This window comes from Lepisma saccharinum, chromosome 26 (genome assembly GCF_977018435.1).
Source record: "Lepisma saccharinum chromosome 26, izLepSacc3.1, whole genome shotgun sequence".
NCBI classification, from domain to species: Eukaryota; Metazoa; Arthropoda; class Insecta; order Zygentoma; family Lepismatidae; genus Lepisma; species Lepisma saccharinum.
In genome coordinates, this window is record NC_139254.1 from 49,298,627 (window position 1) to 49,317,045 (window position 18,419).

The following is an 18,419-nucleotide window of genomic DNA, read 5'->3' on the forward strand; positions in this document are numbered from 1 at the left end:
AATGAAAAATCCTTATTCTGGAATCTACGGAGACATTCATTCATTCGGTAAGAATTTTACGAGAGTAACAATTCTATTATTGTTCTCCATTACGAAACTAACGTTCACGTGTAAAAGAAGTAAAGCCCGACAACTTTTATTTTACAAAAAATCCATTTTCTGTTAAAGTTAAATGAGAGGACAACCATTGACTTATTTTTAATGGCCTGGTTGACTGATGTGGGGGGTACCTCCTCTCATGTGACATAAATTCTTCTTCCTTTAGGATTTCTACAGGGTTACCCTCAAAAAAATAGTTTAAACGCTTTATAAATTTAAATTTGTTTGTTACATCAGAAAGCATTTAGTACTGTTGTATAGAGAAAGTCTTCAAGTTTACGACCTCCGCTTTTAGTTTGTCTTCGTGACGTCAGCATCACGTGAGCACCTATGACGTAAGTCGAGCAGTATGGCCGCTAGCAGGCGGAGAAGGCCTTCTGCGTGATTGAATTTGCAAAAACAAATTCTGTTACTATCTTACAGCATCGTTTTAGAACACGGTATGGTCCTCCCCTTCCCACAAGTGTGGACGATCTTAAATAACGCATCACAACAGCAGCTGTGTCTGTTGATATGGACATGCTGAGACGTGTTTGGGGAGAACTGGACTATGGCATTGATATCTGTCGTGTTACAAAATGGTCACGCATAGAACACTTGTAACTTACTAATGTAAACTTCAAGACGTACTCTTCAAACCGTGTAAGCAGCCCTTAAAAAAACAAAAAAAACTCTTCTTTCTGTAAAACTTTGGAAGTGTCTATTTCTTTTAGGCTAACCCTGTGTCTTTTACATGCTTCTATGTACAAAAAGGGAAAACTTCTGGAAAGTCATATCAAAGATACTTCTAAAAGATCGCAAGCATGTTGTCGGAGTTGGAAGTAGCCAAAGTATTCGGAAAACTGAACAAACTTTGATCAATTGCAAGTATACCATTAGAAATTCTTCATCACTGAACGTTTGCATTAACACGGCCCTATGACGAAAAAGGATTCGCATAAATAAAAATGTTTTATCACATTACTAAACTATTATATTATAATATTAATTTTCTAACATGGTCAACTGCATTACAGACTATATATTGAACAATAATGGTTTGTAACATATGTACAAAATTATCACATCTTCTCTGTTAATTGGAATGTTAGAATTTATAACATTTAAATAATATGATTGTGAAAATAAACACATTTTCGTTGTCGTACTCTACTTTATAATAGAAGTCTAAAGTAATGGGATGAAATCGTAAAAAATATTGTCCATGAATTTACACATCATATAACATTTGAATATAAAAAAACAAGGCATTTATTTACTTTGTCAATAAGAATAATTAAGAAAACCTGAATAAGCAGAGTAGCAGTCCGTCCACATCAACACATTTAAACATACAAACACCTTATTATATATAAACCTCTGTATAAAAATATAATGTTGGTTGATTATTGCAGCTTCAACACAAGAAGTACATTTGTCACACATTTCTCACGAATTATTATAACATTCTTGATTTGAATGTCTTCTTGTTGGAATATCAATTCACTGGATCAGTTTGCGTCGCACCACCAGGTGACAGCACATGTAGCACCTTTCTGTCACCGTTTTCAGCACCAAATTAGGAGATAGCATTCTATTCATTTATCATGCTTTCGTTTTCTGATTGTTCTTGTTGTAGCCGAAGGAGTTTCCCACTGAAATGAACGGAAATAAATTATTTTAATCACTTTGTATACGAAAGAGATTAAAGAATAAATTTCAATTTTTACATTTAAATAAAGTTTTAAAGTTTACAGGAACACATACTCTCATACAAGTACACGAAGACATGGACTTCTCATACATGAAGACTTTATGACAAGAATTGGCGCCAACATTGATCAAATTGCATATAACAAATATATCTGGCTAAACTTGAATATTGAATATGGGGCTTTTGTAATGACCCCAAATTGGCCATTACTTCGTTGTTTTATATTATTATTACTTAACGAATATTAGTTTATAATGGCTAGTATATTATCTCATGTTTATTGTAGTTCATTGTGGTTCCACTTATGTTACAGTTAATAATTCATATATAGGTTCATAAATATTATAGTAATGTTTTCAACCAAATTTCCCAATATGGCCGCCTTTATCATCGTTAACTTTATACATCGATATCTATAAGTATAAATAGTGGCAAGTTTAGGCAGGTTTTATATACACAACATCAATAGTTTGATTCGCTTTTAAACGTTCTAAAGATTGGCGTAAGTTTCATTTCAATCAGTTAAGTGACCCAAGTTATTATTTTTTAATTTAATTTTATCATATTTATTCGCAGTTTCATGTTTTTGGCAGACGCCATTCTTTCCTCTCATTATTTCGAAAGCCATTGTTTACTTGTTTAAACTTTTATGGAGTAAAAGATCATTTGCCGTTTGCATTGTTGCCATCACATATCAAAATTCACTGTGCCAGATGAATGTACCTTTCATTATGTTACTGTTCAAACATATACATTATTTGCATCCACTTTCTAGTAATGGAAATTTATAGTAGCTGGTACCACTGAGACAGTGGAAAAGGGTAACGGTTATCTGATTAGCCCTTAGTAGTTCGATGTGATTCGCGTAGCGGAAAATTAGGCTTACACACATCTCGATGTAACCGATTTAAACTGTTTTATTTTTAATTTTGTCTTTACTTAGTATATACACGTATACGTTAGTCTAATAAAGGGTGTTTCATAAAGTGCGCAGTTTTTAAATCGCTTGTCATTTTCTTGTTTGAAGGTTGGCAACACTGTTCTTATGATTTTCGTAATCTCTGATCACTCCGATCATTACTTGAGCATTTTTTTGGCATTTGTTCAGTTTAGTTGCTATGGTGCACTATCGAGCAACGCGTTGTTATCTTGAAAACACATTACAGAAACGAGGAGTCTTATGCACAGAGAGTTCGTAATTTTCGCGCGATCTTCGGAAGCAACAATGCCCTCACTGCAATAACAGTTAGGTTGGTGAAGAAATTCAAGATATCCGGGTCAGTTGCAACCATAAATTCGCTTGCGGAAAACGTAGTCGTCGCACAGATGAAAATATTGCAGTAGTGCAAGACAGTGTGAATGTTAGCCCCGGGAAGTCACTTCGCCGTCGTTCACAACAGTTGGGGATATTGCTATCATCAGTGCAACGAATACTGAAAGAACACCTTCACATGCACCCTTACAAGGTTCAGTTGACGCAAGAGAGTAAAGCAACCGATCATGCGAAACGAAGAAATATGCCATATGGGCATATGCCAGACATCATTTTTCACTTTTAAATCGCATAAGGGCATATGCTGGACACTTTTCAATTATTAAATCATAGTGAATGTGTAAAATAATAAAAATAAAAATGTCAACTTTCATGCAATTTTGGCTGAGTGATTGCATTTTCAAAAACTGCGCACTTTATGAAACACCCTTTAGATTATAATTAAAATACGATATCCCGGTTTTTCATTTAAAACTGAAATACGATTTTCAATACAAGAATCGCGGGTGAACAACTATGTGGACCTGAAAGGTCTTCACAGGTGGACAACAGGGGAAGGAACCCAGTATTTCTGCCCAAACCTTGGGATGTTACCATCATGTTCTGCTGAGCTAGTAATATAAGTTGTACCAGTGAAGTGCAGCGCTACGAGGATCACGTAGCACATTCCATGTCAAACTGCTCCTGAATCTATTTATTTTAATTAAATGCAATGCTGCAACTTTATCCTTTCTTGTGAGTGAACATCTAGGCTTGTCATTTGGGTAAAAATTCAAGTATTATACATAGAAGGTACAAAGTTTTTACATATTGAACGTTTATTTTAACTTTCTTATTTACTTTTGCTTTCTATTGCGTCCCACACGTGACACCAAAATAACAATTGATTTCTTCTTTAACTGTTGCAAATTCCCCTTAAACTCCAGTAGAATATTCAAAGGCCAATTACTTTTCTCCTTGCCTTAAATGAATTATTTTTCATCATTTGAAAATTCACAGAAGTTAATTTGATTTGATTTGATTTGATTTTGTTTATTTTACTTCGCGTTTTGTGCCTCTTGGCTAATTTGCGAAGATGGGGATGAGTGATGAAATGATGAAATTGATGAATGGACATTCACAAACAACCAAGCCCGACCGGGATTCGAACCCGGGACCCTTGGCGTCGCAGCGCGATGTGCTAACCACTCGGCCACAGGGTCGGGCTCACAGAAGTTAAAACAAATGTCTTATTAAGTAAAGAGGCAAGTGTTTTTTCTGTCCCACCCGTGAAACAAAATTGATCACTTGTAGGTATAACTAAAGGAAAGTATTTTAATTGTAGTTATGTTTAATCAATAGTGTTAAACTTCACTGTACAGAAACAAAAATAAATTGCTAAACTATCAGTATAAGTTGCTTTAATATAAAAAATGTAGTCAGTCTCCCACCCGCGACAATGGAACGCCCAATATACGTTTGCAATTGTGTGAGAAACATTGGGGGGGGGAATGGAATTAGAAAAAAATATGATAAAAGTATTGGAAAAGATGAAGAAAGAGAGAAAGAGAGAGAGAGAGACAGAGAGAGAGAGAGAGAGAGAGAGAAAGAGAGAGAGAAAGAGAGAGAGAAACAAATTAATAAGATTCGTTACGAAAGGCAAAATATTATTTCATATAGAAGCCTAAAGTTCAAATTACCAACCCTTCTGTAAACAAAACCACGTGCATGCAGAAAGCATTGCAAACTCATAGAAGTAAAATAATCCACACGAAAATCCAGCGTTGTTACAGGATTCATTACGTAAGGTAAAACAATGGCCAATTTGTAGTATGGGATACGCTGCCGCAAATGACGTCTCACTTTATACCTAATGCTCTTTCTTAACTCTTTGCACCAGTAATCATTTCCCATAAATTTGGCTTCTTTCTCGCATGCGAATTGAATATATTTTACTTGCATTTTTTATACAAAATGTTATGACATGGTAATGTATATTTCTAAGGTTTGATAAAGATAGGAGTGTATTTGAAATTTCTTTGTAGATTTTATGTAAATTGTATCTTATGTAAATAAAATATATAATGGGCATAAACAGCCATATGGAATGCTGTAAATCCAATAAATATATTGATGATGATGATCAAAACAAGACAAAGAAAGTTCGTAAATTTATTGCGGTTGGAAATTTTGACAAGCATCCTAATAACGATTTTCGTTCTGCCAAATATAGTGCACTTCGTAAAATAACTTGGTGACATGGCAAGGCAAGATAAGTGTAAACATTTTGTAGGAATATGCATTGTAACTTTCAATAAGCTTAGAGATTTGTGTACATAATAATATTTTGTAACATTGGTTATTTTCTAAAAATAATCATGTGAACAGCAAGGAAGTAGTGCCACTTTAAACATGGCGGGTTCTATGCTTGCGGAAAGTCTCAGTGTTCAGTGATACATCGAATCGGTGAGACGGTTTGTTTACAGAAGGTCTCAGGGTTGGTGATTTACACTTTAGGAAATTTGGGAAATGTTCCATTTCAATTAATTTTACAAACAGTAAATAATTCGTGTTCTTACCCTCGAAGTCCTTATCGCATCCAGATAACAACTCATACCACTTGTCGCCTGAGATTTGAGGAAGACACATTTGACCATCGTACTGCTCGGGAAGGAATTTGGGATCCACGTGCTGGTGGAGGTTTTCCATATTGGATCCATGGAAATGGATCTGTGAAAGGACAGAGAACATATTATATCATCAATCATACCTCAAGACATTCTTTAGATTATAAGCCATTTTCAAACGCTATAGACAATTGTTGGATTTTCCTCAATATTCACATGTGTTTCAAGAATTGTGAACATCAAGAAATTCTATTGTTAAGTTAAATGCCATTGTAACTTTAATTACTAACTACTAAACGACACTCAGTGATGAGATAGTCCTTTGAGGTCAAAGGCCTACAAAATGTTTTCTTTTCTTTTCTCGAATTCCATCTCCATTTATTTTCAGACCTAAAGGAAATTGTTAAGGATGGAAAACATTAGATTGACCTCGCCCAGGATAGGGACCGATGGAAGGTTTGTGTTGTTGCAGCTATAAACCTTCAGGTTTAAGAATGCTAGATAGTTAGTATATTTTCTGGCTTGCTAAAGCGGAGTCCGGTACTGCTTCTTTTGAAGTAGCTCCTCAATTCTCTTCACAATACTGGATCGTCAATGACATTTCTGATGTCCACGGGGATCAAACCTTTCATCACTCTAACCACTAGCGAAATAAATACAGAAGGTCGTTTCACGTCCATGGTAACAAAGATAGAACCCACCTCACGTTAAGAAAAACTGTGACGCCACGAGTGGTGGTGCTCCACGTGATACCCCTGTCTTGCAGCAATGGCCCTGCAGCGGAGTTTCCAGTGGAGGAGACTGCGTTGAAGAACGCATTGGTCCAAGCGATCATATTCCTCCTGACAAGCTTTCCAAAGACCCTCAATTGTGTGGGGCCGTCTGCTTCCCAAAGCTCGTTTCAACAACGGAAACCCACAAAAATCCATGGAAGAGGCATCGGGGGATTTCACAGGGATGTCTGTAAAGGGGATTGCATGAATGCCCGTTTCACGTGCCATCCGATCCATGTATGCCTGCGTGGACTTTGTCGTATGACTGGATGCCTTGTCCTGGTGGATGACAACACGAGATGTGCCGCTGCCATAGAGAGAAGGAATATCATGCCTGTAAAGTGGCTCCGAAATATTCGTCTGGTAATAGGCTGCATTTATTTTAGCCTTTTTTCCACTCTGCGCAGTGGAAGTTTGCCATTATGGCAGTAACCACCAACAACCATGAACCCGCGTGGAAAACTTTCAGCACATTCACGTACCCACTCAGATCGACCTCTTGCATCACTTGGACGATAGTAGATGGCCCTTTTTTTTTACCACAACCCGACAGATACACACATGCTTCATCCAGGGACACCACATACTTCAAGCGGTCCCCTGCCAGATGGCGTTCGTAGAGCTTTCGACTGTTGGTCTTCCTCTCCTGAACATGTGAGGCACGCAACTTATGAACTTGAGTCTTGTGCTTCCGCACAAGTTGTAAATCTTGGGCTATGATGCGATTTACAGTTGCAGGGAAACATTCCACTGCCTGTGCAATCAGTTTTTGCGTTGCAGGGTTTTCACATCGCACCAAGGATCTCACTTTCCGCACAACATCGGAGGAACGCTTGGGCTTCCGATATGTCCGAGGCCCACTTTAACTGGTTCCAGCAACAGGTACAGTGCAAGCTTTATGGCGATTCAACACTGCATTGATGCCCTTCTTTGACACATGGAATGCTTTCATGTGGCACTGTTTAATTATCTGGCTATAACCATAACCAACGTCGAAAAGGGCACAGACGCACCCCTCCCAAAAGGCTGGAATTTTTGGTGCCTAATAAACACTCCCTCACACACCAACCATCGTGTTTGCAAGTCAACACACAGTACTTTCGTCCTACTGGCTCTGGCTGCTCTGTGCTGTGCCTACGTGCTGCTCCCTGGTGATCGAAATCGTTACCATCAACGTGAAACAACCTTCTGTATTTCAGATATTGTGAGCGCAGGTAAATACGCCAGCAATACATTGCCGAGTTATTTTCAGTAGAATGCACTAGAGTGCGGATCAAGTAGTATCAAGCCAAGAGAGAGAGAGAGACCTAAAAAGAGAGAAAAGGAGGAAGAGGAAGATAGATAAATTGATAGATAGGGAGAGAGAGAGAGAGAGAGAAAGAAGTAGATAGAGGGGGTAAAGAGCAAGTAGAGAAAGAGAAGAGAGAGAGAAGTCGATCCCATACGAATGACAGAATATATGCGTATGTATGGCGTAATTACCTTCACTCACTTTTATGAAATAATAATATTAAAAACAAGATTTCAAGTACGAACGTTATGTTTTAGATTCGCTAAAGTGTAAATTCGTATGAACATTATTGTTTAACTTTGAAAATTATTATCTTCTACATTTCTAACTTTGTAAGTTTCTTTTATGGCTACTTTGACTGCATAACTTCAACATTAAAATTCCACATCTTACCTTATACATGTAATTTGATGATAATGTTTCCATTTTTAGGTACATTGTAGTAAATATGAAAGGTTTTCAGAACTGTTTTAACTTTGACGTATTTACCTGAAGATGTTGATAAATACCCGAGTTTGTAACACCCCAATATATTTTTATAATGGTGGCACTGATTAACAATAATAAGTGGAGAGGGGATTTGGTGCTTCAACACCCGGAAATATTTTCAAAATAATAATAACCCGTGGCTCTACAGCCCCTAAGGGCCGTGACCCGATTGCCAATCTCCCTACCACAATCCTACCTAGAGGTGTGGAGTTCTTCAATCGGTAATGGGGGTGACGTTGGGTTAAGCATGTCGAACCCCCAACCCTTATAGGAGAGTTCCGAGATCGGGTTACACTACTCACTCGTAGCTCCCCAATTTCCTCACGATGGTGGGTTGCCACCGGCCCTATACACAGGCCTAGAACCCAGGCGAACTCGAACCCATGTCGTCCAGCAGTCGAGTCCAAAGCACAGCGCCTTAGACCGCATAGCCACGGAGGAGGATATATTCAAAATATAGCACATAAAAGTTAGTTTTCATTGTTTACTACTTTAATATCGCAATTTGCAAATCATAATATTCATAATTTCTTCCCTAAAGATGGAGCAGACTTTTATGTCTAGTTGACTGAACGGTGTTGAAACGAAGCCTTTCGTAAACTTTAAAAATATTCAAATAACCAGAATTAGCTTGGGAAATTCACTAATTCTCACATAAAATAAACGAAAACTAATATTGCAAGTGACGAGGAAAGTGTCCTTACAAATTTCAGTGTCATGCAAATCACTTGGTATTGTGCTGTATCTCAAAATTTCTACATCAGGTCCGGAAAAACATGCTTCTATTCCCTATCCTGATTTCCACAATCATTTCCCGATTTTCAGGAATCCCGAACAGACGAGGCATTTCGAGAGATGTTAGATATCTTCACTATGCAACCCCCCCCCCCCCCCGGTTGTACACTAGTCGTCAGAAAGTTAGTCCGCTACTCCTTTAGTCGGGAGCATGAGAATCTTTGCAAATCATCAGGGCTTGCTGGGTAGAAAAGAAACGCAACACAGCATTCGAAGTTAAACGAAGTTTTATAATAACTTTCTACCTGAAGAGAAACAATTCTATAGCATATTAAATCACATCACAATCATTAAACACACTTGCATATAGAATTAACGTTGGACAAGACAAACGTAAGTACACGAAAGTTTCTGTACTTAATTATTATTTCCGAGTATAGCCAGAATGAAACAAAAACAATTACCAATTACACTATTCGGGCATTCCATTAACCGTTACCACGTTTCTGTTGATTTCTCACCTTCACCTGTTTTCTAACTGAGTCTGTCGTCAGGTGAGAAACATTCAGGTGGGTTCACTTCCTCTGCTGAGATGAGAAAGTGACATCAACACGAACAGATTATGACGTATTTATAAACATATATACAAGTTCCAACCACAACTGTATCAATCTAACTATAGTTGTCTGTGACAACTTGCACATTATTTGAAGTAACAAACATTTTAAAAATATTAACTTCTTACAAATATAAAACCTTAAACTCTCAGGTTCGTTAAAACTATAGGCATCGGAAATTTATTTAAAAGATCAATTCGGAATCCAGAAATGGGAAAACAAAATTTCGTAGAGACATTTTGTGTAGAATTCATGATTTTCATACATACACGTATAATATATTTTAAGAATTGTCTTCGCTAAAATAGTAATGCCTATAATACACACACACCCTATTAAAAATAATGACCTTGTCAAAACTTTTCCAGATTTTTCTTGCTACAACTCAGCTGATTACTCTAAAAACTTTGCATCTTATTTATTACTTAAAAGCAACGCAAAACAAATCTGAAACCCTTAACGTACCTGCGTAGTGCGAATGCACCCTAAATCAATAAATGGTGTCCAGATTTCAGATATATCCTTGCTTCCCTTAAGATGAAAATGGGGAATTTAGAGTTCCCATTGTAGTACTGTGTGATTCAAAGATTGTGTGTAAAAAATTATGCAGTTTTCAGCTAGCTAGGCACAACACATTATACTTACCCTGTTTCTCAGCTTCTGCCCCAGGAACGGTTTGAAAATTTGGAACACCATGTTGAACACGTACGGCTGATTCACGATATGTATTGCTTTGAGTCGAAGTGGAATGCACTCCTGCAAAATATTAAGTATTTGAATGTACTATCTTTTGGTGCTTTCTCATGAAGTTATACATGAATAATAATAACACGTAATAATCAATGAAATAACATACTTTTATTTAATCCAAATTTTATCTTAGAACATATGAATGTCACCAAGTAGCAGTACCTAATAAGGCATGTACTAACTTGCACTCAAGCTTTCGCCACATCATTTGGCTTCTTCAGATGTTCAAGACAAGAATTAGCTGACGAGGGGTAAAGATGGCTGCACTACCTGTTGGCCATTTGTTCATTGTGATATAGCTGTCATATCACAAACAAATGATATTGATTCATTCTTGAGTCCTGAAGAAGCCAGATAATGTGGAGATAGCTTGAGTAAAACAAGTTAGTACATGCCAAAACTTAACTTAGTGAAACCTCGCGCTGCGACCAAGGGTCCCGGATTCGAATCCCGGTCGGGCTTGGTTGTTTGTGAATGTCCATTCATCAATTTCATACTTTCATCACTCATCCCCATCTTCGCAAATTAGCCAAGAGGCACAAAACGCGAAGTAAAATAAACTAAATCAATCAATCAATCAATCAATGGCATGTGGTGTATGTTACGCTTTATCTATATGAATGTTAGTTTGCGTCCCTCCACTGGCATGTTTATACGGGGTGTCTCACTCGCTCTCGGCCCCAGATTTTCCCTTATATAAATCAAAGTAATTGTTGTATTTTAATAACATTTGCTAAGGACATAGCTTGGTGTGTGAGAAGCGTGGTGAAATAATGAGAATGAGCGCCACAGTCGTTCTAACAGAGACAACATTCGGCAGGAAATTGATGCTGTGCCTCCCGATATATTGGCGGCAGTCTTCCGTAACATGGAGAGACGTGTGCAGGCATGCCTTCCAACATTTTCTTTGATGTCACCACGCTTCACACACACCAAGGTATGTCCGTAGCAAATGTTATTACATTACAACAATTACTTTGATTTACATATGCGAAAATCTTGGGACTAGAGCAAGTGAGACACCCTGTATTTTACTTGACGTTACACTCTACATACGGACTCCTTTAACAAGTCAAAAATTAGAATCACAAATTCCTTATCATGAGCGAAGTTCAGTCAGTGCCAGCTCTAACACTAAATTTCTAAAACTTGTACAAACAAAAAATTACACTACTGCTATGTTACATTACAATTACATTTACCTCTACTCAAGTTGTGAAATAAGACTTAGATAATTAACAATGCTTTGAATTGTTAAAGACCTTGCCAGTCACGAGGATTGCATGGAAACTAATTCCTCCATTCGACCAATCACTACCGCTTAGCAAAAACCTAAATAAATGCTCTTCCGACCCAAACATGCATTTTTGTATGGTATTTAAGAATTTACTAAATATGACTGCTTCCCAGAAAATATTCCTCTACCCCCATTCATTTTTTCGGGCCCCGTGACCGCACCTTGTCCTGTGATCCTTAACGAAGATGCATGTTTGACAGAGAAAAGCATAGTAACATGAAAAGGATATCACAGAAGGAACGCAAATGTACATTTAATATTTTGTAATAAATACACTGGCAAAACAATAATTGCAAAGAATTTCGACTTGCAATTTATTTCGACGACTTATTGGCATATTATAAACAATTTAAGCTATAAAGAAAATCTGCGAGAAAAAGGCTTAGTGTTATTCAAGTTGTCTATTTCTCCATCTCAATCTAATAATTTCTTAACCGTCTCACGGATATAAAACTCATTGGACTGAAATCGTAAAAAGGTAAAGTGTTCCCCTGTGCATAGCACCACGCCATGAAGGCGTATAGGATCGTTATTATCATTATTCTACTGTAACTCATACTATTGGGCAAAGAAGCAAGTATATTCCGCATGCAATAATTGGTTATTATTTCTTATTAATACTAATATACAGGGTGTCTCAAAAGTAATAGTGACCAGACATACTCTTTTTAAGAGTATTATACTCTTTTAGAGGTTCATATACTCTATACTCTTTTCAATTTGCAAAAATCCCCAAATATACTCTTTTCCTTGCTATTTAATTTCATTCATTATTTTACGCGTAAAACTTCCTTAAAATCCACAGAACGGAAAACGTCAAGATGTCAACAAACTGAAGTATTTACTCCTTGACTCAAGAATTTCCTATGAACAATTGCAAGAGTCATTTTCATATTCCATCAACAAGCAAAACATATATCTAATCCATTGGAATTTAATGATAATGATTAGGGTTGTGCCGATACCAAGTACCGAGTACACTCCTGGTGTCAACACTCGAACAAGTAATGAAAGTGAAATTCAATGTGGATATGACCTGTGAAGAGTTTGGACTGGCAATAAAGTACGATTTAAACATACTGAAGAAAGCAAAATCATCCCAGAAGTATGAACGATGGTGCTATTGGTGATTAAGTATTTGTAATTAGCTAATTACATTAGACCCATAAGTAATTTGAATCTGTAGAGTGTAGGCCTATTTTATAGAGGTTATAATAGAAGCAATAACAAATAGCCACCCTTATTTTCGTTTTCTTTTTTGTTTTGTGCATGCACACCTTCAACCTATAGACTATACTCTTTTTGGTCAACAAATATCTGGTCACCCTAGTAATAGCGCAAACTGACATAGGTGAAAGTACACGACAATAGAAGCAAAAAAAATCTCAGTAAACATGGGTCTGCAAAGAGCCGTTTTCCAGATAATCGCGAATGTGTGCTTACAAGCCGCCACTGACTTCAGTGTTTGTAAACGTTTTCCTAGTTGGTTCTGTTTGATTAAAACGCCACATCTCGGAAGTGTTCTGCCTTGTAAACAAAAAGCAAACCACACATTCGCACACATTATTAGCATTTTACATTTACTTTTACAAACAATGAAGTCAGTGGCGGCTTGTAATCACACATTCGCGATTATCTCGAAAACGGCTCGTTTGCAGACCCATGTTTACTGAGACTTTTTTGCTTCTATCGTGTACTTTCACCTGCGTCAGTTTGCGCTGTTACTTATGAGACACCTTGTATAATTGTATAATTATTATAATTAATAAGTAACTTCACATATATAATCAACAGAGGAAGCAGTGATTCAATAATAAAATAGTGTATTGACTTTTAATGATAGAAGAAAGTGTGGACCTGGACCAAAAAAAAAAAAATGTTGAAACGAAAATAAAATTAGCGGAAGTAATCACATTACATTGGGACAATTTTTCCAGAGAACTTCGTGAACCTCTAGGCACCAGCCTACGGAGCCTGTGCCTAAACTTGGCCCTGAATGCGTGACCGTGACATTTTGGATATTTAAAAATGCAACTCCATGTTGTTTACAGTTACGCAAGTGATGATCCGCGTGAACTTATAGTTTACGAGAGAGACTCGTTAGCCAGTCATGATGCGAGATTTCAAGACATTCACCCTTCCCTTATTACCATACAATCACGCTGCATGAATATGGAAGTTGTGTTTCATTTAACTTTATAATTTGCACTGCATGTCATTCAAAGAACGTTAAACCTTTCAGGAAGAGACATACTAGTAGCTTCAATGTCTGTTTCATTTGGTTGAGTGTTGATGTACGATCCCGTCCACCCCCCACCATGTTCATATCATTACCTATGCTAATTACATATTATACCGATCGCGGCCTCTCCGATGGCGCAGTGGTAGCGTCGTTGCCTTGTAATCACGCCAAACCACCAGAAAAATGCTATAAAATATGCAATCTATGTAACAAATACATAGGAAAATGTACAAAATAGATATATGCTTCCATTTATTTACATATTTCATATTTTTGTCAAATCGCATACACAGATACGGGTTCGATACCTGGTGGAGGCATAAGTGGTTCGGATCCCACTTTAAGCTGTAGATCCAGTCCCAATTAGTCTTACTAAGCATAAAGTGGACTTAAAACACCAAATCAATCAATCAACACTGACGCATTTGCAGCTGGCGAACAGCGAATCAGCGATCAGTTAAATTCTCGAACATCGTTCTCTTTCGAGTCACAAGGCACCGAACGCTGTTAAAAAGACGAAACAAATGAACGTCGGGTACATCACATGTTGCCAAACGTACTGTAAAGCGAGAGAGTTCTTCGACAACGATATCGTCAACGCCAGAAACCAACGGGGGTTAATGGCACCACTGCACACGTGGATGTGCACAATGAAGTTTTCGGAACGACAACCTCCAGATACGTATGCATGCTTCTGGCAAAAACAGGAGTACTCTTGAGCTACGTTGCTTCGCGATAACGATGTAACCCCTACATCTTTCACTTCGCAACTAAGTTTTTTGAAACCAATCGAACCACACCACCTACGAAGGCGATCGGGGGACAGAAAGAGTAAGAAATAGCCATGAAGGTCAGCCGCCAGCTGGAAATGTGATCAGTATAATGTCCACAACCGAAATCATGAACGAGAGACTCACCTGCACCCACTCGACAACTTTGCACGCGAAGCTAGGGGTGAACTGCCACACGTGGTTCAGGGTCAAGCCCTTCATGTCGATGATGATGATGGCGCCAGCAATCTGGGTCTTTGGCTCCACAATGGCTGCCTCCACGAACATGATTATCCCCTTGAAGATTTCGTCCAACGTACACTTGCTGGGCTTCCATTTGGCTGTAAAGTACAAATGCAAGTTAATTATTATTGCTCTAGGAGCATGGAGTCAATTAATTAATTAATTAATTAACAGAGCGAATGCTCCAATTACATAAATACAAACGCATAGTAGTTATTACATAAAACCTTAGATAGATACGAATACAAAAAGTTATACAAATACAAAAGTTACACAAATACAAAGAATACAGAAGACAAACAAAAAATGAACAAAGAAGGAAAAGTGACAAGCTACAAAAGCTTGAGAATAATAAGGAAATTATACACATACCCCTATTTAAATTAGAAACAGCAATAATCAATACAAAGAAAGGTTCAAATTTGAATTCATTTATATGTATACAATTTTGATTATATATATATATGAGATAAAACACAACAATTTCACACAACAATTTATACTATTATTAGTCCCTGGTTCGTTTACACATGTACAGCAAGTGAATATACAACTGGTTTAAAATGGATAGTACCGTAGTTCTCGGAATCATAACATTCTAGTAGGATATATTGGTTTATTATATACAGATTTACATAGCGTTTCCATGTGTGTTTTGCATAGACCAAATTAAAAAATCCATCTCTAAATCAACATAATAGCGCACCTATGGCTTACACCATCGGCACTTCCTTTGCCGCAGAGTTAGCATAACTATCTCCTCGGGCCTACCCTCAGCTTAAATGATATTCCGTTCCTTACAAATGCGTTTCCTTACGCCTTCACTCCTTCTTTTGGGCATCAATTAATCAATACGGAAATATCCACATATTCAAAGCTTTTTCTAAAAGAGGACTTGGGACAGCAACAAGGGTTCGCTTACACCAAATGCTACATTATTATATCCAGTCTAGCCACCATAAGTGGACTAAACTTGAGGAGACGTTCCTCTTTCGTCGATCAATGGGGAAAAACTGTTCTTTTTGCTAAAGCCCACTGGCCTTTTTTATAGTCGGGGTAAACGTCCGTGAACGTGGACCCCGTAGCGTTGGAAAAATTCCATTGCCAACGGTCTTTTGAAAGAAAGCTAGCTCCCCAAACAGGGGAATCTAATATCCAGCAAAGCACAATCCAATAAGCACATACAGTTATATGCAAGAATAACATAAAAGTACACTCATGGAAACGTATTACTTAATCCTACACCTTGTAGCTGGCCAGCAATTAATTATTACAATAAACCAAAACCAGTAATGGTCAGTCCAACAATTACAAATCTTCAAAATGGTTAAACCCACAAAAATTCTGTATAGATGTCAAATGGCTACCTTTCCATTGAAGAAAATGAACCTGACTCCAAGATGGTGGATTTCAAACTTCCGCCATGTCGGTAACATATCCTGTATATCCTTTCCTACAGCATGAATCACGACTTGCATTTCCTGTTTGTATTAATACGGCGTTTCCACACTTGTGAACCACCGTGTAACATAAACACCCAACTTCCTTTGCAAAGAAGTAACACAACACAGATATAGATATAGGCCTATTTGAAATTCGAAGCCAATACCCAAAATGTCATATTTTTCAAATAGAGTGAAAGGAATATGACTGTCAATATATAATAATATCGTCCGTACATGTCAAATCATATCCCAAGCTATCCAACTCTTCCACAAATTTCATCTCCTCCTAACATGGGCTCAACTCACAACGCCCCATAAGTAATTGAGTCTACACAACTGTTCTGGACTAGGGGCGATAAAGGCCGGAAGACTGTAATGGATTCTCCTGACTCATGTTTTTGCTAAGCCGGCTTTAGACGAAAGAATTTCCATTAACATTTTTGCTAGCATAAATGCTACGTAAATGCTTCCAAAAATCTTATAACAGATAGTATTTTACAGTTTTACACCAAAGCATTTCATTGATCATTTCGGTTAGCTGTTGCAATTACAATGTATAATACATACAGCACGAAAGACACGTCGAGTTACACCTTCTATGGTGAGTGTACGGTGTTTACAATTGAAAAAGCTAAAATATTCTTCCATACGTGTACAGTAAATGATATAAAGCATGTATTTAATCAGCGCAATTCTTCTCTACCTAAAACCATTTAATACGAGGCGATATTCCTCTCGGTTGAATAGTTATCGTCTTTTAAAAGCGTGCAGTGATACATTGTTTACATCTCACGCGGCCGCCATTACAACTGCACTCGTGACCCAGAGGTCGCTTCTGATTGGCTACGCTACGAAAAATGATTCGGGCCGAGCCTATCCTTGAGGAAAGCCATGAAATATGCCATGGCATCTGAAATGCCATAACATTTCTCACCTTACACGGTAGCTTTTTGGTCATGGCATAAGGGTTAAGAAAATTGGTAAGGAAATCAGGCAGATTATAGTGACGTGGAAGCCCAAAAGCTGGTGGTTTCGTATAGTTGCACGTCTGCAGTAATTATCCCACGATTCCCCACTATTCTAAGAAAAGAATGCCAGCGCAGTAAAATTATAGAGGTTATAAAACAAGTAAGAATTGCAACGCTGGCCGTGAAATCGGTGTACGTACAGAAAAAGAACCCAACAACTTGAGTTAGCCATTATTTAAATTTCGTTCTTAATGCTGTAGAAGGTAACAGGGAAAGAGTCCTTTTTTTTTTTAATAGTTCAGAATGTCCATAATTTTTTTTGGTAACAGACAATATTATGTGATGACAAGAGTTAAAATCTTTAACAAGAAATAAGTCTCAAAACACCTAATCCAACACAACGGGCAGGAAAATAAGAATTTGTGTATGTTCTTCAAGCGAGTATTTTTGAAGTTTTAAAAGTTTTCCTGGTATACTATTAACAAGCAGAAAGCCAGATGAATGAAGTGGTCCTATTGGCCTTCAGTGGAAGTTGAATTTTCAATTTCATTTCATTATTGACTGTTCATTGTAAGGTCTTGAAGCAGATGAATATCACTTCTAAGTCATTACAAGCAGAATTTCTTGATTTTATGGTTGCACACAGTGCCGGTGATTAGGGGGGGTGAGGGGGGCCGTTGCTCCCCCACTTTTCGCTACTTTTGCCCTCGCACTATGCTAAAGCTTATCTACAAAGGGAACTGTACTGTCTTTGCCCCCTAGTTTTGAGACCCAATCGCCGCCACTGAGCACACGATCTCTTGGGGAACGCTTTCTTAAAAATGGCCGAGTATCTACTTTATTAGCTATTTTGAATTATTTGTCTCTAGCGTTTATCAACAGGAAACACTTTTTAAATCAGAATAAATATAATTATATTTGCTTACACCCCACCCCACATGCTAAATTACGCATTTTTTAAATTCTTAGAACCAGACTCTACAATAGCAGTTACTTGGGGGCCCACTTTCGTAATCTGCCCCGGGGGCCCCACGAGTCTCGTTACCCCCTTGTCCTGAACCCCAGAATATTTATCAATAAATGGATAAACAAACACTAAAATATCAGTAAACCCAAACAGACGTGTAA

The 18,419-nt window shown here is 37.6% G+C and overlaps 1 protein-coding gene across 5 annotated transcripts in view; it reads right to left on the reverse strand.

Moving 5' to 3' along the window:
• Positions 1 to 1,049: 1,049 nt before the first annotated feature.
• The window catches only part of LOC145979836 (alpha-tocopherol transfer protein-like), a 179,555-nt gene continuing 162,185 nt past the window's right edge, over positions 1,050 to 18,419 (reverse strand). For all 5 annotated transcript variants that reach the window (XM_083112866.1, XM_083112864.1, XM_083112865.1 and 2 more), the window contains 4 exons: positions 14,783 to 14,976; positions 10,222 to 10,332; positions 5,624 to 5,774; positions 1,050 to 1,733 (listed from right to left, as the gene is read on the reverse strand). In XM_083112866.1, the coding sequence (XP_082968992.1) occupies positions 1,684 to 1,733; positions 5,624 to 5,774; positions 10,222 to 10,332; positions 14,783 to 14,976 (506 nt within the window). In that variant the 3' untranslated portion in view covers positions 1,050 to 1,683. The remainder of the gene's footprint in view (positions 1,734 to 5,623; positions 5,775 to 10,221; positions 10,333 to 14,782; positions 14,977 to 18,419) is intronic.